Genomic DNA, 26,624 nt, shown 5'->3' on the forward strand with positions numbered 1-26,624 from the left:
AGGTTGCAACACAGCCTGACATGCTGGCCTAGAGCTCATGCAGATCTCAGCCTCAACTCTCACCCATAAAGCAGCTATCCACAAACCATGAGAAATCCCTGCTCCCGACACTGGTGCTATTTAATGTGCTTAAGCCTCATTTACACCAAAAGGATGGAGAACAAGAGATCACAAAGCCACTCACAAGAGTCAGCAGGCAGCAGTCAGGAATTCTCTTACCTTCCATGGCGTATTTCATATCCTGGGCAAAAAGACTCCACATGACCTCCGCGCTGATCTTCCCGACAGCCAGCTCTTGGGGGAATCTGAGGGGAGATTTGGGAAAGTCTTTGGCATGTATCAGACTGAAGGGCTCTCCTTTGATCCGCTCTGAGCTAAACTACAAGCTGAAAAGCTCAATATTGCAGACATTTCTTTCACACTAGATAAATGACTGGGTGTAATTGGAGATTGTGGTCTGGATTCTATGGCATAGATTGAATACCATGAAAACAACACTGCTGTTGAGACTGGTTTTATCTCAAAAAGACAGGCCCTGGATGTCCCTCTTAGAAAAGATGCACAAGTTCATTCAAAGTGAAGGTTCTGGGAGTCTGATCTGAACACTCTTACACCCTTTTCACCCTTCTTCCCTTTCTCGTTCATGTTGGGAGGGGTTCGCCCTATTTTTTTCCAGGGTTACTAGGCTGTCAGGTGAGCACTAATCAGGTATCCCTGCCATGTTAAATCCTGGATCACTAGGACATAAGCCAGCCCTTGGTGTATCAGACCTTGTCAAATATGTCCCTCTCTCCTATCCCATAAGTCTGTTGGAGGAGTACCCACCAGTTACACAGACCAGCTTCAGGATGCTTCCCAATACTGTGCCAGCCCCACCAAATGCAATCTCCCAGTGCTGCAACGACCACCACCTTCCTACATCACAGCATAAAGTGTCACCATGGCACCACTGTGTGCGTTAAAGTGCATGGCAGAACTGCTCAACATCAGAAAAAACCAAAAGAACTCTCACCCCATTTTCAGGTGCCTCCCTGAGATCAGGATTGTAATAATCAGGGTGTTTGTGCTCGAACGCCATCGTAACTGAACCTTTTGAAACTCCTCCATCCCAATCAAAAAGAGTTATTTATATAGACAGAGACAGATAAGACAGAAAGACAGACAGACAAGATAAGTACAGCTATAAATACACAAGTGACAGAAGAGATAGAAAGCAGTTTAACAAATGTGGAGCACACAGAGCACACAGCATTAGCCATACAGGACATGGAAGATACTTACTGATTCAGGACTGGGGTGTAGGAATTCTTGTCCTCTTCAATGATGGAAACTATCAAAGTAATGAGCTTAGGCCAGAAATCCAGATTCCTGATACTGGGGCCCTGTTCTTCAGGAGGAAGGTCCTGATTTTTGTTCTGGGAAATAAGCCATTGGAAAACCAATGTCAATTTAAAGGAAAAAGAAAAATCTGACAAATGTAGATCACCATACAAACTCCAAACACTAATTTACCTGTGGACCTTTTCTTCCAAAGAGATTAAAATTATTGCTATCTGCTGACAAATTATGTGATCTAATGCAAAACACAGTGAAATGCCAAACCATGTTGCTTACTGGTGTCCCCAAACCCAAGTGATTCCTGTTTGTCATTTACTGTGCCAAGAGCAGGTCAGGCTCCAGGAGACCTGCTGAGACATCGTTTGCTCTAAGCTGGTTACAAATACCAGCATTTAGGGTACCTGGGTTTATGACCATGTCAATGTTGACACATTGTGTGTGCGTTACTGCGAGGTGCTCAGTACAGCTCCCATGGATTTGGAGAGTCTGTCTCTAGAGGTGCCTCCTAAGCCCACTGCAGGACATCAGGTGTCAGCAAACAAGCTAAAACCTCACTGCTTGAGGTTTATCTGTGCTAAAAACAGTTTTCTTGATCAGTCTACATCTGCTCTAACTGGCTTTTGCTCAGTCAAAGCTGCATCAAATCTTCCTTTCACAAATAACTGCTCATGAAATAAAATAGCTGAGACTGGCAAAACAAACCGTAATGAGTTAGTGTAAAAAAATTATCATCCTCCACTTACTAATTAGTGCTCATTAATTGATTACAATTTTTGTGCATTCAGAAGATAACAAGTTACATTTTTTTTTGCCGTGCTGGCTTTTTATATCAATTAGTACTCTTGTTATTATCTTAAGAAAAATCTGAAACTTGGATTTCTGCCCACTTCCCAGCTACTCACAGGGTCTGTCTGGTATTCACGACTGTACAGCTCATGGCAGTTGTTGAAAATGTACTCATAGGTGGAATTGAGGCAAGCTTTTACACAGTCCTTCACCACCTGGCTGGCTCGGGGTGGACTCTGAAGCTCTTGAACCTGGCAAGGTGACAACAAAGAGAGTCAAACAAAACACTGCTTCTAAATCAAACAGTGAAAGAACAAGTCACTGGGATTCAGGAACTTGGTGGACTTGCTTTCAGCAACTTGTGCTATCAGTGAACTGAAACAACGAACAGATCACCTGCCCATGGCATAAAACCACACGTCCCCACAGGATCATTCGGAGCATAAAAAAGACTCTGAAGTAAATCATGCAGCTTGAGATGTGTATAAACTGAGCCAAGCTACAAGATTTCTGCTAAATTTATAGGATTTTACTACGAGGACAGAGCCAATCTTTTCAATCACCAGAAGAATGTGCAACAGACTATTGGAGTACATCACAGCTGATCTGGAGAGTATTGCTGGAGACCAAACACTCACACCCCCTTACATACAATAACTTCCTTTAAGGGCATCGTTCTTCACAAGCTTCACTGAATTTTAAAGCACACCAGAATCCTTGGGGTCATACCAACTGATATGTCTTCCCCTTGCACAACAGCTCTTTTCATTATTTCATTGTACATTAAAAAAAATTATAGTGCCAACCCTATCCTGGGGTGCATCAAGCAGGGCAAGGCCAGCCAGGCCAGGGAGGGTCCTGTCCTGCTCTGCACTGCGCTGGGGCGGCCTCACCTCAAGTGCTGTGTGTGCAGTTCTGGGTGCCACGGTACAAGAGGGACATGGAACTGCTGGGGAGTGTCCAGAGGACGGTAATGAGGATGGGGAAGGGTCTGGAGGGGAAGTCTTAGAGGAGAGGCTGAAGTGCCTTGGTTTGTTCTGCCTAGAGAAGGGGAGTGTCATCTTGCAGATGACACTAAACTGTGAGGAAGTGTTGATCTGCTTGAGGGTAGGGAGGCTCTTCAAAGAGACCTGAACAGGCTGGGCAGATGAGCTGAGACCAATGGGATGAAGTTTAACAAGGGCAAGTGTAGAGTGCTGCACATGGGACATAACAACCCCCTGCAGCGCTACAGGCTTGGGGGAGACTGGCTGGAGAGCTGTCAGGTAGAGAAGGACCTGGTTGGTTGGTTGACTGCCAGCTGAACATGAGCCAGCAGTGTGCCCAGGTGGCCAGAAAAGCCAAAGGCATCCTGACTAGTATCAAAAATAGTGTGACCAGTAGATCTAGGGATGTAATTGTGCCCCTCTACTCAGCATTGGTGATGCTGCACCTCAAGTACTGTGTCCAGTTCTGGGTCCTCACCATAAGAATGACATTGAGGTCCTGAAGCGAGTCCAGAGAAGGGCAACCAGGCTGGTGAAGGGCTGGAGGGCAAATCCTATGAGGAGCAGCTGAGGGAGCTGGGGATTTTTAGTCTAGAGAAGAGGAGACTGAGGGGAAACCTTATCATTGCCTACAACTACCTGACAGGAGGGTGTAGAGGGTGTTGGTCTCTTCAACCAGGGGACAGGAGATGGGACAAGGAGAAATGGCACAAAACTGCCCCAGATCAGATTAGATGTTAGGAAAAAATTTTCACTGAAAGAGTTGTGAGGGCCTGGAACAGGCTGCCCAGGGATGTAGTTAAGTCACCACCCCTGGATGTGTTTAAAAAAACGGTAGATGAGGTACTTAGGGACATGGTTTAGCATAGGACAGGAACAGTTTGACTTGATGATCTTAAAGGTCTTTTCCAACCTTGTGATTCTGTGTCAGGCTGAGGGGAGACCTCATCATGGTCTGTGGCTTCCTGACAAGGGGGAGCGAAAGGGCAGGCACCGATCTCCTCTACTTGGTGACCAGCAATAGCTTCATGCTGTTCCCTTGGGTTCTGAGACAGAGGAGGTTTAGGTTGGATATTAGGAAGAGGTTCTTTACTGAGAGGGTGGTCAGGCACTGGAACAGGCTCCCCAGGGAAGGGGTCACAGCACCGAGCTTGGCTGAGTTCAAGAAGCGTCTGGACAATGCTCAGTCCCATGCTCTGACCTGGCTGTTCCTGTGAGGAGCCAGGAGCTGGGCTTGGGGATCCCTATGGGTTCCTTCCAACTCAGGAGATTCTGCCATTCTATGATTGTTAAATTGCTTTAGAAAAACACTGCAGGGTTACTTTAAACTGAACATACAGGCAGGCAGCACCCTGTGACTTAAGCTATAACCTGAGACAATTCTGATATTGTCAGCACATCTAAACTTTTTGGAGTATTTCTATAAAGCAAATTGCAAATACAGACTTATTGTCTGAGTGAATGCTTTCAAAATAAAGTTCTAAAATATCATTTACCCTAGGGCTTAAGAGTAAAATTTTAAGCACTTCCTGAAATAGCTTAAATTAAAAGACTTGATTTGGTTTTGATAAGATTTACTAAGTCACATGTGCAGTCAACAAGAATTTTTAGAAAAGTTTATGACCAAAAATTAGGAACTAAAAGTCATCTCATTACACATTGCTAGACCAATAAACTTAACTAGAGAACCAGCATATTAGCATTCATAACAACTCTCTTGGAGCTCTTCTGAGAGATACCATACCATTTCAGTATCTCACCCTCCAAGAAATAGACTTTAAAATACTTCCTAGACAAAAACTGGTGAAGGGATATTAGTGACTAACAAATGTTGACAGTTTTACAGGAAGAGCTTCTTAACGTTATTAAGAAAAGTAAATTAATCTTCCTAAAAGCAGACCATTTTTGGTTTTTCCTCTCTTTTCTTTTTCTTTGATCACTTTGTGCCATGTTTATGACTAAGAACACCATGGAAAAGACAGATTTCATCTTCGTGGTGCAAAATACAACGGAGATAAAATATGTGTATTTATTACATGTCCACTTTTCTTAAGTGTCTAAAGCACAACATGAAAAAATGGTTTGAAAATGGGAAACCAACTCCTGCAGCAACACCTCCAGAGGCAAAAACTGCCCATCCCCACCCATAACACTACCTTCATCCTGAAAAAAGTGATGCTGGTCAGCAAATCCACTGTAGACTTCAGGTCCTGCAGCCGTTCACGGCTGCTGGCTGGGAAGTTATTCTGTCAACACAGAAAGGGAAATCCTGTTGGAAAGCACAGTCAGATCCATGCAAGGCTTCAAGCATGTGCTAAATAAGGAATGTGTCTTGGAAACATTTCCTGCTCAAGAAGCTTGTACCAGTCAAAACAATGCTCAACAAATGAGGCCTTTTTGCTGCAGGAGCTCATCCATTTGCTTAATTAAATAGCTCCTCGTATGAATGTAAGGTTTGTGGATGCCAGAAGACTGACAACCCTTGGTGGCAGATCTCTCTTTGGCTGTGGAAGAAGCAGGCATGGAGCAACTGCCTCGTCACCAGCAGCCCTGGCCTCTTGTTTCACGTTGCTTCTGCAGGCCCTTCCTGCACTCACTGCTCTGTGTTTGGCTTCTCTTGTGAGACACCGAGAGGTGTGGTATATAAGCAACCTCTCCAGAGAAGTAAACAGGACTGAGAAGGGAAAATGAGCACTGTTCTCTGTAGGAAGTCACTGTAAGCACTCAGTCTCCGTAAGATCCCATCTGTCAAGACGAGTATGTATCCTTCAGGGCCTCCTTTGCATTTAGTTTACATACCCTGCCCACCACCCTGGTGTCCGTAGCCATAGGCACCTCTTCCACCTCTGGGTTCCACTCAAATTGCAAGTCCCTTTGTCCCTTCCAGATATGACACCTCAGTGCACATGTCTGTATGTACACACACGCAGACGCGTATGGGGAAGGCAGCAAGCTGTGCTTCCTGCAAGAGACCCTTTCTGAGTCTGGGCACTGTGCCCTTTCCTACATTCCCACTCTTTCCTGTGTCATTTAACAGCATTCATGTTTCTCAGCATGTTCTTATTCTCAAGCTGATGCAACTGGTTTTGCTGGAAGTAAAAGAGCAAAGGCAGCTTCCACTAGGATCATCTCTTATATTTGTGCAATACAGAATTATTAGGGACGAAGTCAAAAGGGCAGAGGGGAACAAGTTTACACTTGCAGAAAAATATACTGTCTCTTGACAGCAACCAAGTATCCCTGTAGTTCAGCTAACCACTGCAAGCAATTTCTGCTCTTTACAGTCACTTGTAGATGCTCATTCCTAGACATCTCTCCTTTTAAAGTTAAATCATCCACAGGTGGACTTCTCTGACCCTCAGGGCCAGAATCAAAGGCTTTGATGGGTCAAGATTTAAACACAAACCATTGGGTGAATGGTGGGGACAGAATGCATGTTCTTGATTAGGAATACCAAGCAGGACAAGTTATTATCTATATTGAAATTCAACCTCTTCTGTGCTTATGTCCGTTAGCACCAGCCAACAAAAAGAAAAGCAGCATGTATACAGAATAACTGCATTTGCTCACAAAACACTTCTCAAAATAATATTCGGATGGTGACTTGGAGCCACTCTAGAGATGGTTCCACCTCTCTCCTCATCTGCCACCCTGCCCTGTAAGGTACACACATTGATTTGACATTTTTCTTTTTCCCATATCCACACTGTTGGTTCGTCATTGTTTTAAGTGCTTACAAATAGCTTGATTACATTAGAGGAAGGAGGAGGCTTAATCTGGGATGTTGAAGTTGTAAATTGCCATTTCCTGTCTTGAAACCTGGAAACTGACACCTTTTTCTTCTGGACTTAACCTGTCCTTCTGGGGTCAAAGTAATTATTAAGAGCACCCATTCCTCTAAATGTACTGCCCAATAGATAACATCTAAATTATTTAAATCACACAAATCTTTCCTGATCCTTTACATAAGATCTTACTCATTTGCCCAAGATTTAGTTGCATAAGCCACTGGAAAGCAGCTTTTATTGAAGACCAAGCAAACAAAAAAGGCATCACCAGCACAGCTGCTATTGCCATGTGTTGATAATTTTCCCTCTGCTACTCAGTGGATCAGTGCTCTCTTTAGACCTTCTCCTCTAGTAATGTAGTTTTAGAATAGCTCTTTACACAACATTTCCTTTTATCTTCTTTTTCCACCTTGCCCCTTGTGTTTTCTGTTCCTCTTCCTAATGCACTTTCCTTCTGCTTGTGTGGAGTCCCTCCTCTGTGTGTTTTACTGTGTTTCAGATAAATGTGCTAACCAGAAGAGGATCTCCTTTTAAATAAATAAATTAATATCAGAGCTCACGTTTTGCTATCATTTTAAAATTTTTTCAGTGAATTAGTTGCTAATCAAAATAATATAGCAAGGAAATAAAAAACAGAGCCAAGACACTTGGTAAGACAACACTGACTCTGGAGTAGCAAAGAAGGAAGCTGGAGGGTTTAAGGAGCCTGGTGGACTGATGCCAACATTTGAAACCCATCTCTTCTCAACATGCAGGGCGGGGAATCTCAGTCTGAGACATGTCTTGTAGATCCAGAGTCAGCAACAGGGATTCAAGTTTGCTAAATTAAGTGACAACATCTAAAAGACTTCTGTTTTACTAGGGGAGAACAACTCTGCTTTCTCTTTGTAGATGATTCATGATGAAGCTGATAAAAATAATTCAAATTCATTAATCCAATCCATCTTGCATTTTTGGGAGACGAACAGAGATGAGCAGAGTTCACGATTCTTAAATTATTTCAGAAGTGTTGAGGAAATTATAATAGAAGATAAAACCCCCCATGGTTTAAGTTCTATCTGAAAGGAAAACAAAACAGTGTATTTGAGCAACAAACGTGTCACAACAATTCTGTAAGACAAACTATTCAAATGGTTAGAAATGTGAGACAAATCCAAAGGGTGAGTTTCCCCTTGGCCCACAAGAACACCTGGAAGGATTCTGTTTATTCCCACTCACCCTGTACATTGAGAGATCAATCCGGAGTGAATTATGAAGCTGGTCCAGAAGCTTCACAAATCGCTCTTTCTGTGGAGCAGAAAACACCCATAAGCATCACATATGACCACTGCCCAACTGACGTACAGAGGAAGCAGCAGGATGTCAGGGAATCAGCAACAGACCTCAGCAGAGCAGGAGGAAGCAATATGGATCCGTGGTATTGTGCAACAAATATTTACTTTCAATTCTTGGGTTTACTTTTATACTGTAATTATTTCTGAAGTCTGTGTAACATTAGAATTGTCAGAAAAATACTCTGTTATCAGTCTGAAGTAGAGGCAGAACAAAACCCCCTCTGATTTCTAGCCTGCAATTTGCACCAAACTTATATTTAAGAGAAAATACTTATTCAGAGATGACTAAGGAACAGGCAGAAAAGGGTCTAATTCAGTGCAGTGACACAGCTCCAAGATCTTATCTGTTTGTTCAGTGACAAGTATTACAGGCTTCTCGTGACTATCATCTCCCAGTCAGGTCTCTCCACTGGATCCTGACTTGGCATTGTGAACACCTCCTCATTCAATCTATAAATTCTCAGCCTGATGGGAAGCGTGAGCTTTTCCAAATACCTTTCCAGCACGCTCAAGTCCACCACATGTTATATAAAACACATTTTAACCATTAGTGGGATAGACTTTGTTGTTGTTTTGGTGGGTTTTTTTCTTTTCTTTTCTTAGAGCAGTTCCTGTTTTTTAAGAACAAAGTTCTGAAACATTCAGATTGCACGGTGTATTTTATCAACAGCATCACCACGCAGAGTTTAATATTATTTGCTCATTTCCATACCATCTGTGCTCCAGTGTAATTTGAACACGAAGAATAAACATCACAATGCATTACACTGATTAAAATCTAAAATGCGTGATGATGACAACAATAAAACCAAGCTCTTTGTCTAGTCTAGAAGAGCTCTACAGCTTCCAGCTCCTTATGGACTCAATGTTCCTTAAACAGAACAAGTTATTTATTGAAAGGCAGAAGCACTGTAGGCAAACTACAGAAGTCCAGTTGTTAACATCACCAAACATGCAAACATACCCCAAAATTGGAGGCTGCAAAGCGGTCCGAAGCAGACACATTTGTGGAGGCAGTTGTGTGTGCATAATAAGCATTGATATTGGCAAGTAAGGTGCTCATCACAGCTGGCACGCCTGGGCACATGTATTTAGAGGAAAGACATGCAAAATGCCTGCAAAAGGACAGTTCTGAAAGTCATTCTGGTCTCTTTTGTGTAGCACAACTTGACTCTATCCCTTTAATAGTCCCCTTACTCAGCTGTCACCGTGAACAGATGGAAATTATTTTTTCTCCCTTTCTGTAAATCTCCAGCATCTTGGGAGGTTTTTTCCAGAAAGATGCCATCTAGACAACAGATAAGCTCAAAACAAGAGAAATCCCTTCACTACAGCTTTTTCCAGATCATAAAATAGCTTCTGAACTATTTGCTGCCAACAGCTTGTGACTTACTTGATACCCTGGGTCCTGGTGCCAATTCCTAGAACCAAGTCTGACACAAGGAAATCTATATAATTTGCTGCCATTTGGGGCAGCCACAGGTTCCAAGGTGACATGAGGCAGCATCAACTGGAAAGCTTTCAAGCACAGCGAGATCATACACCAGTATTTCTGTGCTGCTCTGATATGTGATTCCTCAGGAGTAACCCTTCCAGGCTGCAGGAAGCATGCACTCTCATTTCCATTCTCCTATTTAACTGCTCTCATTACAAGTGCAAGGAACCCTCCTCCAGGATATCTCAAAATTATGCCAGAAGTGTCCAGGCTTATGAAATTATTAAATAATCAAAGAAAATCTATTAGACATAAAGGGAAAAAAACCCCAACAAGCTTAAGAGGTCTGATATTATGGCACATGGCAAGTAAAGTTCATTCCAATGGACAGGACAGTTGGGTCATTTTTCCTTCACGAGGGAAGATTCACTGAGCTCCCAAGCTAAATTTAGGAAATGCCCCTAAGGGAACTCATCACAGACATTAGCTTCTGTGCTAGTTAACCTACTAATGATTACAACGAAAATCCAACCCAAAAAACCAATTCCAGCAAGAGATTTTCACAGGAATTCAACAGTCAGTGCTTCAGACAAACACGATGCTGATGCCTGAATGTTAACTCTTGATACCTATGTACCAATTGGTCTTTTAGGCACTTGGTAAATAAAGACAGGCACACAAAATGGCTTTGTTTAGCTTGAGGAGAAGGCATGAGAAGTGAGGTCTAATCAATGTCTTGACTACTTAGAAGAGAGGGGAGGGCTTAGTGAGAAATTGAGCCAGGCCAAAATCCTTTCAGAAGGAAAACTAAAAGATAAGCAGCAATATGCAGTAGTTACAGCACAGAAAATTCAAAGTAGGATTTTCAAATTGGGATTTCAACCAAGAATTTTTTTCCCCAGAGTAATACAGCCTGAGGCCAGGAGTCCAGAGAAGTTGTGGATCTCCACTCTTGGAAATTTTCAACCAACTGAAAAGAAGCCCTCAACAGTCTAGTCCAACTTCCAAGAGAGCCCACCTATAAGCAGGGACTAGAACTCTGGAGGTGCTTTCCAATTCTCTTCCACTTTGGTTTAACCCAACAGGCAGAAAAGATGCTTTCAAGGTGACATAAGTACAGCTCATAACTCATTCAAACACCCACACCCCAAAACTTTCAGCTTCTAACATGAGAAAGTTTGGTTTTGTTTGCTATATTTAATACTGCATTTGAAATAGAAACCAGCTAAGCATAGCACTACTAGTCTTTAAGAGGAAGAATAGCTAATCGCAAATCCAAGTAAACGTAGAGTGACAAGGAAAACGCTCTTTGAAGATCAAGAACTGCATTAGCCTAGCTCCAAAGGGGACAAATCAGTGGCCCCACTACTCAAACTTCCTATAAATAACCTTCAGCAGAACCTGGGAAATTAGTGACTTCAAAGGACTGTATCAATTGCGACAACTGACAGGTAGGACAACCACTTTCAGAAAACCTGATCTCTCCTCACATCAAAAATCTTCAGTGGGTTCCTTGTGCATTATCTTTCTAACAGAAGAATGTTCACATAGAGATTTTTAGTTTCCTAAAACAGGAATGGCACAACTATCAATAATAAAATATGGTCATTTGCCTAAATTGGTGCAGTTCCTCAGAACTAGTTTTTAAAATGCTCGAACTGTTCAGGTAGGTGCTTAATTCCAGCACTCTGCCAGGCATTGACTTCATGACTTTGAGGAAACCAATGATTCAGACACAGGCAGTCTCTTCCTGTTCACAGTTAAGCCTCCTAAGGAGCAGCTGTCTCCGTCAAGCCTTCCACTACCACTGCATTTCATCAGTAATTCACATTAATGGTCACATCTGTTGGTTACACTAATTATCTGTATAAAAGATGACACAAAAGGCATCTTACGTCATGGCCTGGTATATTGATTCGATGCCGTAACGCATTGCAAATTCATCCACGATCTCTTGAGCTGTCTCATCAAAATACACCTTCCAGGCATCATCTCCTTTGGCATCAGGGATCTTCACCACCCCATTTCCTTGCACATCTGTGAGATGGTGAAAGAGGTTCTGAAATACAAAACAGGAATGACATTATTTGTGAGGCTGCTCAAGCCTCCAAGTAAAGTTTTATCAAGAGCCTGGAACTGCTGAGAAGCAGGTACTGACACAGGTTTCTTTGCTCTCTCCCTCTTTCTTTCCCCTTGCCCACTAAGAATGTGTCTGCTTTTGCCTTCTTGAGTGCTGCTAGCTGCATTTTTCACATGCATACCTGCATCTCTACCCATCGGACACTGTGAATGATGCAGAGGAATGCTTTAATGCAGTGAAACCACAGGCTAATTAGTTTCCCAAAACCTACATGTTTCCATCCTCAGAATGAAATGCCTTATCGTGGACAAGCTATTTAAACTTTGTAATTGTTAACTTTGTAATTATTTTTACAGAGCATAACAGTGCAAACAGATTTTTTTAATTTTTTTTTCTGAAAAGGACATCCTTAAGATGGCCCATAAGAACTAGACATTCACATTACTATTCAACATAACCTTTCACTTAATCTAACACTGCAAAGGCTTTCAGCTATCATGGCCATGCAGAAATTGCACATTCACTTTGGTAGTTTTCCCAGTAATCCTCAAATTCACATCACTTACAGATTCATCAACCTTTCACAGACAACTGACTCCCTGTAGTAAGGGATGCAAGAGTCTAATGATCTCATTAGCAGCAAGAGGACTCTGCTTTACTATTTTTCCTGATTAAATTATTCTAGCTGTAAATCATCTTCATTTTATAATGTACAAATGAAAGAAAGTGATACTTAATAAGAGATGTATCTGCAAAAAATAAGGGCAGGAAGTCATTATGCATGTCCAAAAGGAAAAAACAAAACAGCTTAGCAAGCAGAAGCCATCACAGACTTAAAAACCTAATAAAAATGTATTGAAGGATACAACATAGCCTACCACTAAAAGAAGCCTACTGATGTTTGTATCTGCTGCCCAGCATCTGGATAAATACATTGTTCCTGTAGCTGAAAGTTCCTCTCTGTGGTACATCTGCCTGTCTGAATTTGCTTAAACCTCCCTGGACCTCATGGTATTCTTGTATGTTGGGTGAAAGGAGCCCTGACTACTCTTTCTTATTCAGGTGCTTCAGAGACTGACCATCACCTGCCTTCTCTCTGATAGACAGACTGGAAACAGTCAGTCTACAAACCCTGAGACAGGGTTTTCCCTTCAGTCATTCTCACAAGTCATCTTTGGATTTCTCCCAACTTCTGCAGCACCACCTGCCCAGCTTAGTCCACCTGAGACAGGTCCATACCCAGTAACTGCAGTTTATCTTCAGTCCCACAGTAGCTGCTCACAGCTATACACCCATGCAGCAGCACAGAAGAATTTAACACTAATATCTGTATCACTCAACAGCCAGAACCAAAGCCCAGGCCAGAATTTACTCATAGATTACTTCAGCATTCCCTTTGTAAGAAAGCCAGGCACAGTACATGCTGAAATCATCACTCAAGGAAATTCATAGGTTTCTCCACGTTAAACCTGTGCTGGGCTCTGAGTTGGACCAATGCATGAGCCAAACTGTGAAGCCTAAAGCCTTCTTTGCCTTACTGACAAATGTTGGTCTGATGATTTAGTGAGTGTCCAGGCCTGCAGACCACAGAAAAAGCTCATCTAGGGCAATGAGGAACACCTCAAGCAAATATAGGTCAGAAAATTGCTTCTCCAATGACTGAAGGGACATGGTGATGCTTGAGCTGAGCCCGCTCCTTACCTCATGAAGGCAAGTGTACTGAATGTGATATGGAGCCACCTTCTCCTCGCCTTTGATCTCCACGCTGATTTGCAGGCGAATTGCCCCAGACACCGCAGACTTATCTGTTCGCTTCTCTGAAAGGAAAGATCATCAGCAATTACATGCACCTGTGATGTTCAGAGCACAGCCACCTTGAGGTAAACACACTGGAAAAGCAACTGCTGGAAGCTCAGGCTGAGCTTGTGACCAGAGTCACCATGGAGAAAACTTCTGACTTTTTTCCTTAAAAACTTTTCAAGACTGACTGTAAGCCAGTCCTTCTGACAGCACTCATGCTGCTGGGTCCCTGGTCTTGGATTCAGTCAGCTGAACGAGAACCACCAAGGACAGATTCCTTTTCTGAGAGCACGGCTGAACTTTGTTCCTGTCTTCAACATGGTCCTGAGCTCCTGGGAACTGCTGGTTGTCCCTATCAAGGAGACTCTGGACCTTACAGGGTTCTTACTATGCCACTCAACTCAGCACAATCTGGTTACGTATCTGTACTTTCTGCAACTTACTATTCTGGCCGCTTGGAAAGGTCCCAACAACTTCCCAGCCCAGTGCTGAACACTTGCAGGTCTTGGAGACAGTTAAAATGCTAGTGACTGCACAAACAATGTCAAGGGGCAGGAAACACATTTTCAGCACAGGTGGGATCAAACCCTGCTCCAGGCATTTACCTGTTGTGCTTTCCAATGCCTGGCAGGGAAAATCCATCACCTTCTGACATACTCTTCATTTTAAGTGGGATCAAAGCCTTGTGGCTGCCCCACAGTACCATCACGTGGCCCCTGAAATCTCATGGGCTTTCGGGGGGGAGGAGGGGGTGTGTTCTTGAAAACTGTCAAGATGCACCCAAATATTCCTGAATGTTCCCAAACTAACACATGATATGTTTCCAATCCCAAAGCCCTGCTCACCAAGATTGTACCAGACATCCATTTCTCCGCTCAGAGTACGGACTTCGATGATTGTCTGCCCCAGGAAATCATCTGACTCGCGTTTCAGCCTCTGCTTGACGCGAGACTTGATGTCATCATCTTCATCCCACACTCGGACCTTGATCCGGTCAAAAGAATTATGGCACTCACTGGAAACACGACAAACAATGTTGAAGAGCACATAATGCAGCCAACATTTATATGCTACGTGCTTCATGTTCCTCTTGACCCGCTTGTCCACCAGTAGAGGGGTGCATAAGCAACACAAATGCCTATTGATTTAAGAGTGGAGCAGCTGATAGGATGCTACACAACATCATTTTGGTGCACTCTAAACACTCCTGTGACATGTTAGGCACTGCACTTCAGATGCATGTTGAAGGACTGCCTTGCCCTGACTACAACCACCAGCTTCAGACTTGGAAGTGGCTGAGACTCTCCTGCTCATCCCGACTCTCAGCAGCAGCTCCCTAATTGCAAGAATTCTCTTCCCTGTCTATACTTTAGGTGTGAAGGTCACAAAAGCCTGGTGATAGCTAGGATAGTAAACTCAGCCTACAGACCCCAAAAATGCCGATGAGCATCTCACTGGTTTCTGATTGCTTTCCCTGTCAACGTATCTTTGGTTCAGCTGTAGGTGTTAAAGGCTACTTGTGCTTGTGTATGTGCAGGATCTGGGACAGCATGGTCAAAGCCCGTGACAAACACCCTGCACGCTGATTTTTTATAACAGACACATAGCTCAGGTGGAGGTACTGCTCCTACTTGAGGAGAGTCACAAAGCAGTAGCGTATTAATGCAAAATACATTACGATCGGATGATACAGATGCCTGAGTGTGGGAGGAAAGGGTGGGATACAGCCGGTACAAAGTTGGTATTTGATTACCTAGAATTGATTCTGCCTGTTATTCACAGCTCAGACTGATAATTTGTGCTCTGGGCAGATCAATAAAGATGTTTCCATTAAAAAAAACAGTTTAGTGTTTGCTAAATTGGCACCCTCCAAGCTTAATGCACAGGCAGAATTTGCAGCCTCCCCCTCTTTTTAGGTGTTTGGATACCTTTTGTAACTACAAACAGGCTCCTGGATGTCATAAGTGGGTAGAAGAACCTTATTATAACAGCCCTGCTCATTTACAGGGCATGCAATACCATAAAACAATTTGAATGCTCATATGAGACCACGACAAGGGTGATTACTCACCATAACCACTACAAATGTCTGCCCTCAAGGAAATAAAACCTATGAAAATAGGCAACTTCTGCTGAAGGCCTGTTTTCCAGCCTTTTTAACTTTAACATGCTGCATCTGTTGCTAAGCAACAGGGAGAGGGAAGAAATGGGTCAGAAGAGATCTGCTAAGCCTGGTCAATAAGATGTGGCAGTGACTGGTATTTGCATTCTCCCTACCAACAAATCATCTGGGCTTCTCTTGCCACTATTGTGACTCAGGACTGCTTAGCAGATGTCCACGGAGCATCTACCAACTTTTCCAATACAAAGGAATAGCTGGGAAATTAGAAAGTTAGGAGGCAATTGCAGGCAGTTCTGATCACGGGCAGAGAGCATCATTGCTCCCTGCCTTTATTGTGCAATCAAAAGCTGTTATTTAGAGTTCTGAAAAAAAGAAGGTTCAATGTTTCACTCCTGCTTTTATTCTCCCCTCCCTCCTCCACTACTTCAAGGATGTCTTCCTTTAACAAAGGCATGCAGCAAGTGTTCAAAAGCAGGGAACTGTCACTGAGCAGTCACGCTTGGGCTGCTGCTCTTTGTAGCTCTCAAATTTATCTGAGTGCATTGCCATATCTACCAGCAACACAGCATAAGCATGTAAAAGAAATCCTCTGTTCCCAAGACAGTGCACTACTGTGTATCCTGGCAGTACCAAAGAGGCTCAGTGTTCAGATGTGCATGGTTGGCACACAGTGCCCCCTTACCAAGCATCAGCGACTTGGCTCCCAACTTCCCCACACCTCAACTTCTATAAGTTGGCACAACAGTTCTGTGTTAGGACACTTTGATCTTATTTCTTTGCTACCAATGGTCAGAAACTGTTCTTTCCTTTAGGAAAACATTTGCTGTTTAGACCTAACTCTACCTTCAGCAGCACCACATGCATGCATCCCACGCTCCTGGAGTGGCTGGCTATCATTCTTCACTTGGCTACAGCAGCAGAACTCACTGCTAAGTGCTACAGGAAACTTTCCAGCAGCATTTACTGAGCTACTGAAGCTTCTGTTTTACCACACCTTTCTCTGTGGGTTTTAAGAGACTGCTCAATTCATATTCCTTATGCTGCTCCCATGCAAGAAAGTGAGCCTTGTCACTCACAGCAGCTGAAAGCCTTGGTAGCTCACAGGTAAAACATCACCATCTAACTCCATAGGAAACACAGCCCTTGTGTTTGGTGAAGCAAGGCAGCTGTGGCAACACCCATTCACCTTCCAGCAAACATCCTGACACAGACACATGAGACTGAGGGACTTGGGTTTGTCAACTGATAACAGGCTTCCTAACTAATGAGAAATAGCTTCCAATCTGTGACAGCATCACGACTCTGTAAAACTGTGGCTAACAAGCTCTGCTGCTAGAAACTTTTCCCTTCATTAATGCAGGAGCTGGTACGTTTCTAAAGATGCCTGCCCTGCTTCTTGCTGCAGTTTTGTGAAGCTTGATTTCCCTGTGTGCACACATCCTTCCATCCAGTCCCTCACAGCTGAGCTCCCACAGCTTTCCCAAGAGGATGAGAAAACACTCTGTGTCCCCATTGCATGGAAGAAACTACCAAATGTTTTCCATTTCAGAGTGCAAGGGACTGGGAACCAGGTTCCCATTGTACATAGGTCAGAAATGACCTCTTTCTTTTATATCCATATTGTCCTGACCTTGTGGTGGTGCCATTTAAGTTCTTTATAAAGAACTTAATTTTACACTTAAAGCTACCAAAAAAGTAACATTTTCAGGAAATATCATACCAGATCTTTAAGAAAAATCAAATAAATTGTTAATTTTTTCCATGATGTTTTTCTGCCTGAAGTCAGTGGTTGAAGGAGTAGAAACAGTTGAGCCTGTTTCTGCTGACTTGTTCTGTCTCCCACTCTCTACTGCCACCTCTTCTGCAACGTTCCCCTTGGGCCTTACCCAACCCCAAACCACCACCTCCACACACACGTCCCCTGTGCTGTCAAATACTCCATCCTCTTCCCATGCCCAGCTAGCAAACAAGCTGAGGGGAAGCACATGAGCACGTGAAGCTGTAATTAGTTCTGATCCGCACACACAGTGACATGCCCACACACAGAGTAACTGGTGTATCGGTGGCTAAACAGAGGAGGCAGCTGCTGAGTTTACACTATACTGCCTCCCACAATGAAGTCAGTAATCTGCATCCTTCTAATGCAGCTCCAACTTCCACAAAAAATTGTAGAAAGTGATTCTCAGTTCCAAGACGTCTGCTCAGTTGTAAAGGTTGGTCCAAATTGGCTCAGAGGATGTCAGGGGTCTGGGATGGAGTACTGCAGGTACCTCATCTCTTCCAAAAAAAAACAAGGAAAGAAAGAAAAAAGAAGTGTCTAAAAATGGCCACACACCACTTTTGAACCCAGTGACATTTGTGCTGAATTTGTGCTAATCACTTGCTGTTTGTGCTAACAACATCAGCGAGACTGTAACTTAACCTCCACAGGAATGCAGGAAAGAAAGCTGTCTTTTGGGAAATGGGAAATGCCTATGGGAAATGGTCTGGCTGAAAAAGCAGGAAGAATTGGATGTAGTTCAGATGAAGTGTCTTGACATGGCAGAGTTCAACTGGCAGCTCTGTTGTGGCCAGCCTCAACGGGAATACAATTTTCAGGACAGGTTAATTTTTAAACATGCCAGGTCTCCTCTGTTAGGAGAAAAAAGGACAGTGGAGAAAACACTGGAGGCAAACTCAGAGTGGCAAGAGAACAAAGCTAAAGTCTTTAGCAGCTTAGAAGTTAAGCACGACAGCACAATAATATGCCCTGAGATCCAGCTGTTGCTGTCTAAGAACAAAGAAATGAGTTTTCTGTTCTTACTAGCATGAAGCTCTTTTCTTAGGGGAACAAGTACAATCATTTTGCTGTTACCCAGTGCTACAATACCAACTGACAAATTAATGGTGCGGCTCTCCTAACTACAAAGAGCAGATAAAGTGATTCTCAGCGTTACATCCTCAGCTACGTTAACTCAGCCTTCCCAACAGGCGCTTGCCACAAGGCATCAGCTCCATGCTCAGATTTCAGTTGCACATCAGTAACTGAGCAGGGAAACAAGGGGGATTTTTACCAGAGTGCCAGTTTCAGTGTCTGCAGTACCTGCAGAATAAAGCAAGAGAGACAAACTGAATGGCCCCTGCCACACATTGAAGGGAGGCTGAGGAGGCACAGTTACCGTAGCGCTTATAAGCACAGTGGTCTCAGAAGGGGAAGTCTTAAAAACAGCTCTGAAACAGTCACATATAACCACAGAGATAAGTGAAAGATGCTGAGTTTGACAACAGGCTCAGCAGTTCAAGGGAAAATTGAGGAACTAAACAGAAGCTTTTTGGTGACAACCCAGTGGTTAGCTATGCAACAGCACCATTCCCAAAGGATTAACAGGAATGTGTACCATGGGGGGCTCTGCTCGCCCTAGTAAAATATTGACTATCTCCTAGCAGGAGGCATTGCATTTATTTTAACTCAGTTATTCTTTTGCAGTGAGAGAGAATAAACATGCCTCTTGCAAACTGTTCTGTGACAATGTAATCTGTTCCAGGCAATGATTTCACACCCACCATTCAAAGCTTCAGACACAGCTGCACTCAAACAATACAACTTTAAGAGGATATTACTGTAAAACTAACAAGTCATTTTGTGCCTAGGCCAAGAAAAACAGCAAAGTCCCGTTTGAATCCAGTTAATTTGAGTGCTCACGGTCTTCAGGCACTTCCTGAAAAAAAAGGTAATGACTAGGACTAGCAGCCTCCAAACAAGCTCAGAGCTCCCACTTCAAGGACAATGGCAGATGAAGAGGCTCAGCCACCCTCCATCATGTCTGAGAAGTTCTGGCAATCTAGTGAAGTTCCCGCTTTACTCTCTTTTTTAAAAACATTACTCTCTTTTTTTATAAAGAAAAAAGGAAGACCTGGGGAACTACAGTGTCACCTCTGTGCACATGGAGAATAAGGAGGTGACTGACGACAGCCAACATGGCTTCACAGTGGTGAGTGGCATTCCTCAGGGTCAGTATTGGGACCAGCACTGTTTGACACGTTTGTTGGCAACATGGACAGGGGATTGAGTGCACCCTCTGCAAGTCTGTCAGAAACACCGAGCTGCGTGGTGTGGTCAACACACTGGAGGGAAGTGATGCCATCCAGAGGGACCTTGACAGGCTGGAGAAGTGGGCCTGTGAGAAACACATGGAGTTCAGCAAGGCCAAATACAAGGTCCTGCACATGGGTTGGAGAAATTCCAAGCACAGCTACAGGCTGGGAAGAGAATGGATTGAGAGCAGCCCTGAGGAGAGGGACTTGGGGGTGTTGGTGGATAAGAAGCTCAATGTGAGATGGAAATTTGTGCTTGCAGCCCAGAAAGCCAACCATATCCTGGGCTGCATCAAAAGCAGTGTGACCAGCAGCAGGTCAAGGGAGGTGACTCTGACTCCCAACTCTGGTGAGACCCCACCTGGAGTAATTTGTTTAGATCTGGGCCCCCAACATAAAGAGGACATGGACCTGTTGGAATGAGTCCAGAGGAGGGCCACGAAGACAATCAGAGGGCTGGAGCGCCTCTGCTATGAAGACAGGCTAAGAGAGTTGGGCTTGTTCAGCCTGGAGAAGGCTCTGGGTAGACCTGTTAGCAGACTTCTAATACCTAAAGGGGGTACAGGAAAGCTGGAGAGGTACAGTGTCAGTGAGTGTAGTGATAAGACAATGGCGAATGGGTTTAAACTAAACCAGGGTGGATTTAGATTAGACAGTAGGAATAAATTCTTCCCTGTGAAGGGTGTGCAGCCCTGGCACAAGCTGCCCAGAGAAGCTGTGGCTGCCCCCTCCCTGGCAGGGTTCAAGGCCAGGCTGGATGGGGCTTTGGGCAACCTGGTCTAGTGGAGGGTGCCCCTGCTCATGACAGGGGAGTGGGGCTAGACAGTCTTTAAGGTCCCTTCCAACCCAAACCAGTCTGTGATTCTATGGTTTAAAAGGAAATTCTGTCCTGTGGTTAAAATTTTATTCTCCTGAAAGCTGTCTGCCTTTGTAACGTGTTAAAATGGAAGCTTCAGCCTTCACAAAAAATATTCTAAACTATCTGCATTTTCTACTGATAGATGAAATGTGTCTAAATGGAGAATTCATGTCCATAATTGTACTGTATAGTGCAAAAATATCTTCCCTCTAATATTACTGGACTGTTTCCTAAGAAAATAAGAGTTACTCAGACTTGTTGAACCATCTATGTTCCAACAAATTTTGTGAAAAAATTACAGCTAGATGGAGAAGAGAAACCTAAACCAGCTGCCATCCATGGAAAGTCTGCAGCCACCCAGATCTCATGTACCAACCAATCCAGACAACTCAGAACAGATAGGACACGTGCTGCCTTCCATGAAAGGAAGAGAGCTTGAGGGCAGAGGAGAAATCTGCAGGGCAAAGCAAGGAGGCTACCTGTAAGTCCGTTCATCACAGCTATAGGAAAGGGAGCTGGGATGATTGCAGAAGGGCAATAGGATGAAAAGCAAGGGAAGCATGCTTCCTTGCTCACAGAACAACTTTTCTGTGATGCAGCAATGACTGGTGTCCCCCATAAAGTCAAGGGCGACATGCAGAGTCTTTGCATCAAGCCTGCAAAACTGAACTGAGCAGGAAGATCAACCCCTTATATTTTCATAAGTCTTCAGACTTCAGAGAAAGATAAAAAATATCTCTGTAGCAATAAATCTTCTAAAGCTGAGGATGTAAATATAAAAAGAGATAATATTCAGAAAGAAACATGACTTGCAATCATTTGCTTAGACAACATGAATATGCTCCAAGAACTGGTCATTAATCTAAGGAGATGCCTACACTGTCACAGGCTACTAGTGACCTAAATAGCCCCTATAATGGAAACCTGAAGTGTTTTCAACACTGTCTTTTCTAAAACACAGTTCCAAAACTGGACTTCCAAAATGGGTCAAGTCTGCCACAACAGGTTTTTTCTGAAAATATATAGAAAAGGAACAAAGTCATATTTAAGGAGTGTTATTTAAGTTAATATACTATTCCATCCATCACTGTAAACAGGCACAGGAAAACTGCTTGAAACGGGTTACTGCAGCCTTAAACATTTTTAAACTTGTTTAAGCTGCTTTTAATAAACTTTACTGAGCCTGTGGAAAGCACCACATCCCTCAGCTGCACCTAGTCCATCTCAATTCATGCCATGGATTACTATAACAGTGCTGTAATTATAATGACTGATGCATACAGACTTCCAGTTCTTCACCCAACCTTTGAAAACACACTGGAATTGTGGTTGTATAAAAGACACTGGGCACCTAACGAACACCAGCTACAAACAAGTCTGCTCAAACAAAGAGAAAAGGAACAGCAATTGCTAATACACATAGGTTACTGACCTTGACACCTCTCTTCTCACATATCTGACACCTACTGAAATGTTTAAGCATTTTGAACACTGGACTTTTCATATGTCTACTGTGAGTCAGGCTTTCAATAATTACCAGCACACCCTTCTACCACTGTAACAAATTAACTTCATTCTAAAAACAAACACCCCTAACCCTTGAAATTTGTCAATCTCCTGACTGTCCTAGCAATCTCCTCTAAAAAAGCTCAGTATGTGATGGGTATTTTTGGCCTGCATAAGTTGATTTAAATTTCCATTTGATTATGTGGTAGAAAATGTCATAAATTTTTAGAGTTGTAAGATGAAAAAAGATCATAAATTTACAAAATAAAAAATTAAAAAAGAAGATAGGCTTGTAAAAGACTAGTGCTGCATACACTTCTAAGTGACTGTCTCCTCATCCAGCATAAGGTGAGCTGTGACGTCTACTGACGAAACAACACACTGATTCCAGTACTGAATGCTCTCCTGCCACCAATCTGGACACTCTGCTTATTTCTTCCACCTCCTCTTGCTATTCCAAGGCAATTAAAACAACAGGCAAGACAGAAAGTAGCACCAACTCTAATGCCCAACAGCATATTATCTGCTGAATCACAGACATGGCAATAAAATTTAAACAGTGGCACTGTTAAAACTGTGACATTTATCACGTTGCACTATCTTTAAACACAGTATTTGTTGGAGCTCCTAAAATTAGAAGGGAACACACTGCAAATACCATGGTAACTGCTTGGCATGGTAAATCAAGGTCCTTAAGGCTCCCAACACAGACTTACTGCTATTGTGACTACAGTTATCCAAATGGCACCTAAGCATACTTACTACTTACCAAGCAGTAATGTTACCTTGGATTAAACTAAGAATAAAGCCAAGGGCTTACTTGCTCAAAATAGCACCAGGGTTTTTCTGACGTTAATGAGTAGCTCCAAACTACTTTAAAAATAATTTTGTTTGTACTGTGCATTGTAAAGACAAAGCTGAGCTGGTGTAAGCCTGATTTTGAAAGACAAACAAATTTCAGTTTGCAGGGAGCAGTCCCCTCAAGCAGTTTAGGAAAAAACAGGGAAGGAAAAAAAATAGGAAAGACAGGGACAATGGAAGAGCTTACACATTAAAGAAAATAAAGAAGTTTGGGGTTGAGTAAGATCATCTAGAAACTATGATCCAGAAAATGCTTGCTTTATGTCTCCGTTTAGTTTTATAGCATGCTCAATGATAAACTGAGGGTACTATTTACTTATTCAATAAAAGCAGAATGAAATAATACATTTTTCAGCCTTCTGAGAGTAGTTAATATCTAAAATACTGTGCCTCCAGCCTTTTGCTTTCCAGTCAAACATGGATGCATTGCTCACCTGGAAAGCAGATAATCCCGCAAGTTATTGTTACATTGATTTTTCAGAACTGAGAGACTGGTAGTGTCACAGACAAGTGACAGGCAACCATCTACCTTTAACCTTTGTTGGTCAAACACTAGCAGCAGGTCACAGAAATACATCACAGGAAGTTTGCTTAGTCTTTTATACAAGCTTTACTCTTTTGTATTAGAAAGAATTTTGAAAGTATTTCTAGTAACCAGGAAGAAAATCTGCCGAGTTAAAGATTTTCTTTTCTCTCTAGTTTTCTCTAGAAGCATCAATGTAAGTGTTCACAGAGCAGACAACTTATACATACACAGTAAGACAGATGAAATGGACCAGTGTGCACTACATACTCCTTTAAAGACATCAATCCTCCAGATGCACACACACACAAGGCTGAGCAGAAATGAAACCATCGTACGTTACAGGAGGTGTGGGAATGCATACTGGCAGGGAGAACACAGCTGTCGAAGCACAGATTGCACCAACAGGCAAAATGGGGCTGAGAGGTCTTCTAAGTACACTTACAAGTAAAACTTCTCTTCCCAAACGGGGTTCAGATTCCCAAAAATCGTTTTTGTCCTCTTCTTTGTTTTACCCACTTGAACGGTTACGTACGGGTCACTGGACCCAGTCTTGTCTTTGGCCTGCAGACCCTGAGCACACACCACTGGAAGGAAAAGAGAAGGGTTACCACCACAATGCAGTAAGACAGCGTGACCACACATCACAAGAAGCAGCAGCTCAGAACAGCCAGAGAAACAGGAATATCACTCATGAGAGCACTCATGGTGCACTACAGTGCCTGGGGTAGGAGTATTTCTACTTGTACACTGAGCAAAAAGAGACATGGATCAGAGGAGCCCTTCCTATCTGTTCCCTCTAGCCTCACACCGATTCTCTCAGATTAGGCTCCCAAGCGAGGCCAAGAGAACCCATGGCTCCCTCACTCACCTGTGATTGTGATCTTTGCTGACCATTTTGAGGTGCCATCCAGCACACTCTGCTTCACTGTCTTCATCTGCTGAGCATGTGTCAGTTTGCTCTCAGAGAACACATCTCTGATCAAGTCAAAGATCTCTGGCTTGTTCCGCTCTCGGATTTTCATGCGATCCTTCATGGCCATGATGAAATTCTGGGTTCGATCTTCAGCTCCATGCTTCGAGCTCTTTTCTGCTGCTCCTGTGCACCAGAAAGTACACAGTGCACATCAGAAACAGACAAGTACAAAGCCATGTTTCACTGGATCTGGACAGCAGCATCAAAGCCACAAGTTCCCCTCCACACCACAGCTTTTACTATTGACTTTTACAGTCAGACCCCTCCCTGCCCCGTCCTGGTTTTGGTCAGGATGGAGTTAACTTCTTTTGTAGCAGCGGATGGAATGCTGTTTGGGAGTTAAAATGAAAGCCGTGCTGATAACACCCTGATGGGTTTAGTTGCTGTCAGACAGTCAAGGACTTTCTCAGCTCTTCATACTTCTCTGTTCATGAGAAAGGAGGGGCGAAGCCAGGACAGGTGACCCAGTCTGGCCAAAGAGAGTATTCCATGCCAATTACATCCTGTCCAGTACAACAGAGGGGCTGATGGGAGGAAGAGCAGGGGCAGCTCCAGGGCGCACGGTTTTTGGGGGACGGTTGGGTTCTGGGATGGCTCTGGGTGGCACAGCCTGAGTTGTGTGGTTTGGTGAGAAACTGCATTGTGTATCAATACTTTCATAGATTTTTTGCTCTAAAGTCCTGTTAGCATTGTTATATTGTATCTTTCTGCTGTCTTAGTAAACTATCCTTATCCCAACCCATGGGCTTTTGGTTTCTTGGTTCTGGGGTTATTTGCCCCTTCCTTTTCCCTTCCCTTGCCTCACCTGCCCTCCCTCCTCTTCTCCCCCTCCTCTTTTCCTTTAAAGAGCAGGCAGCTGCATGGATCTCGGCTCTCAGCCGGGGTAAAACCACGACACCCCCTTTCAACATACACACAAGGGAATCTGGATCATCTAGAGCTGGGATGGGATAATGGAATGGGGTGCCCAGGTTCCCCAGTGAACTGGGAACCACACTGCTCTCCTGACAACAGGCTTGATTTTAATACCCTTGCAGCTGAGGAAGACCCAGAAATGACATTCATTATCAGCATACCTCTTCCATCTTGCTTTGAATAAATAAATCCTTGCTTGGCTAAGTGCTAAGAAGAGGATGTAGGATCTCCATTACAAATATTATCTATTAACTTTTTTTCAATGCTGCACTTCTGTGCCATGGAAGAACAGAACTTCAGACAGGATGACACAGTCAGCATTTCCTCTTGATGTATGCCACACAACTCCCCGTTCAGCACAAAGACACTGTACAATCTATGTTCTGTTCTTCTGCTTGGAACCACCCTGTTTGGGTCAGGCATCAAGCTGGAGGCATCCAAAGTATCTCTCTGCATCCCACTTCATTTGATCAGTTTGTGGGGAGACAAATAATCCATTCTTAGAATCACATAGGCATAGTGACTATAACAAACACCTATAAGGCAGCAAATTAAACAGTTAAAAACTTTGGCCATCCTAAGTATGGGGCACTAGTACAGTATGTAGCCACTGACACATCCTACAGGCATTAGGTCTGTACTATATAACTTTTTAACTGTATCTGGAAAAACAGGAGGACCCTAGTCATATGCATACCTCTTTAAAAATATAAGATTTTATATAATTATGATATAAGAATGCTCCCACAAAATTGTGACAGCCATGTTTGCTGTCAAAATTCAGCCACTGACTGTGGTGCCAGATGTGAGGCATGTGTTAATGAAAACACTGACATGAGCTAACAGGGCAAAGCAGGGTGTGAAACGAGAAGCAGGAACCCAAGATTGCACAGTCTCTCTACGTGCAGCCTGCAGCAATTTCAAGTTATGATCAGATTAAGTTAAATCTGTACAAAAGTCCTGCAAACACATTCAGTAGTAGTATTTCTGTTTAGTTTAATATGCTTTTGCTTGTTTTGCTTCCCTTGGATTTAAAGTACACTGTGCCCTAGGAAAAAATTCTCTCATCCAGGTGTTCAGCAAAGATTAAATTTCTTTAAAACACGTATTAAAGCAGGTGCAAGTGTGCACAAAGGGAGCCATCAGTCACAAAGATACATAAAACTGCTTTCTTCTGGAAGAAGTGGGCAAATGTGATATCTGGAGTACCTTTAATATAGGGCATTACAGCTTTGCATATG

The 26,624-nt window shown here is 43.2% G+C and overlaps 1 protein-coding gene across 1 annotated transcript in view; it reads right to left on the reverse strand.

Annotated features, from left to right (window-relative positions):
- LOC311203314 (protein unc-13 homolog B-like) overlaps nucleotides 1–26,624 on the reverse strand; it is a gene marked incomplete at its 5' end in the record, with an annotated part of 223,193 nt that overhangs the window by 49,420 nt on the left and 147,149 nt on the right. Inside the window, 11 exons of the mRNA XM_084277973.1 lie at nucleotides 220–305; nucleotides 1,282–1,415; nucleotides 2,241–2,375; nucleotides 5,267–5,356; nucleotides 8,117–8,185; nucleotides 9,197–9,347; nucleotides 11,563–11,726; nucleotides 13,449–13,564; nucleotides 14,393–14,562; nucleotides 23,938–24,079; nucleotides 24,364–24,591. Of these exons, the coding sequence (XP_084134099.1) occupies nucleotides 220–305; nucleotides 1,282–1,415; nucleotides 2,241–2,375; nucleotides 5,267–5,356; nucleotides 8,117–8,185; nucleotides 9,197–9,347; nucleotides 11,563–11,726; nucleotides 13,449–13,564; nucleotides 14,393–14,562; nucleotides 23,938–24,079; nucleotides 24,364–24,591 (1,485 nt within the window). The remainder of the gene's footprint in view (nucleotides 1–219; nucleotides 306–1,281; nucleotides 1,416–2,240; nucleotides 2,376–5,266; nucleotides 5,357–8,116; nucleotides 8,186–9,196; nucleotides 9,348–11,562; nucleotides 11,727–13,448; nucleotides 13,565–14,392; nucleotides 14,563–23,937; nucleotides 24,080–24,363; nucleotides 24,592–26,624) is intronic.

This window comes from Gallinula chloropus (assembly GCF_964237585.1).
Source record: "Gallinula chloropus genome assembly, chromosome: Z".
In the NCBI taxonomy this organism is placed as follows: domain Eukaryota; kingdom Metazoa; phylum Chordata; class Aves; order Gruiformes; family Rallidae; genus Gallinula; species Gallinula chloropus.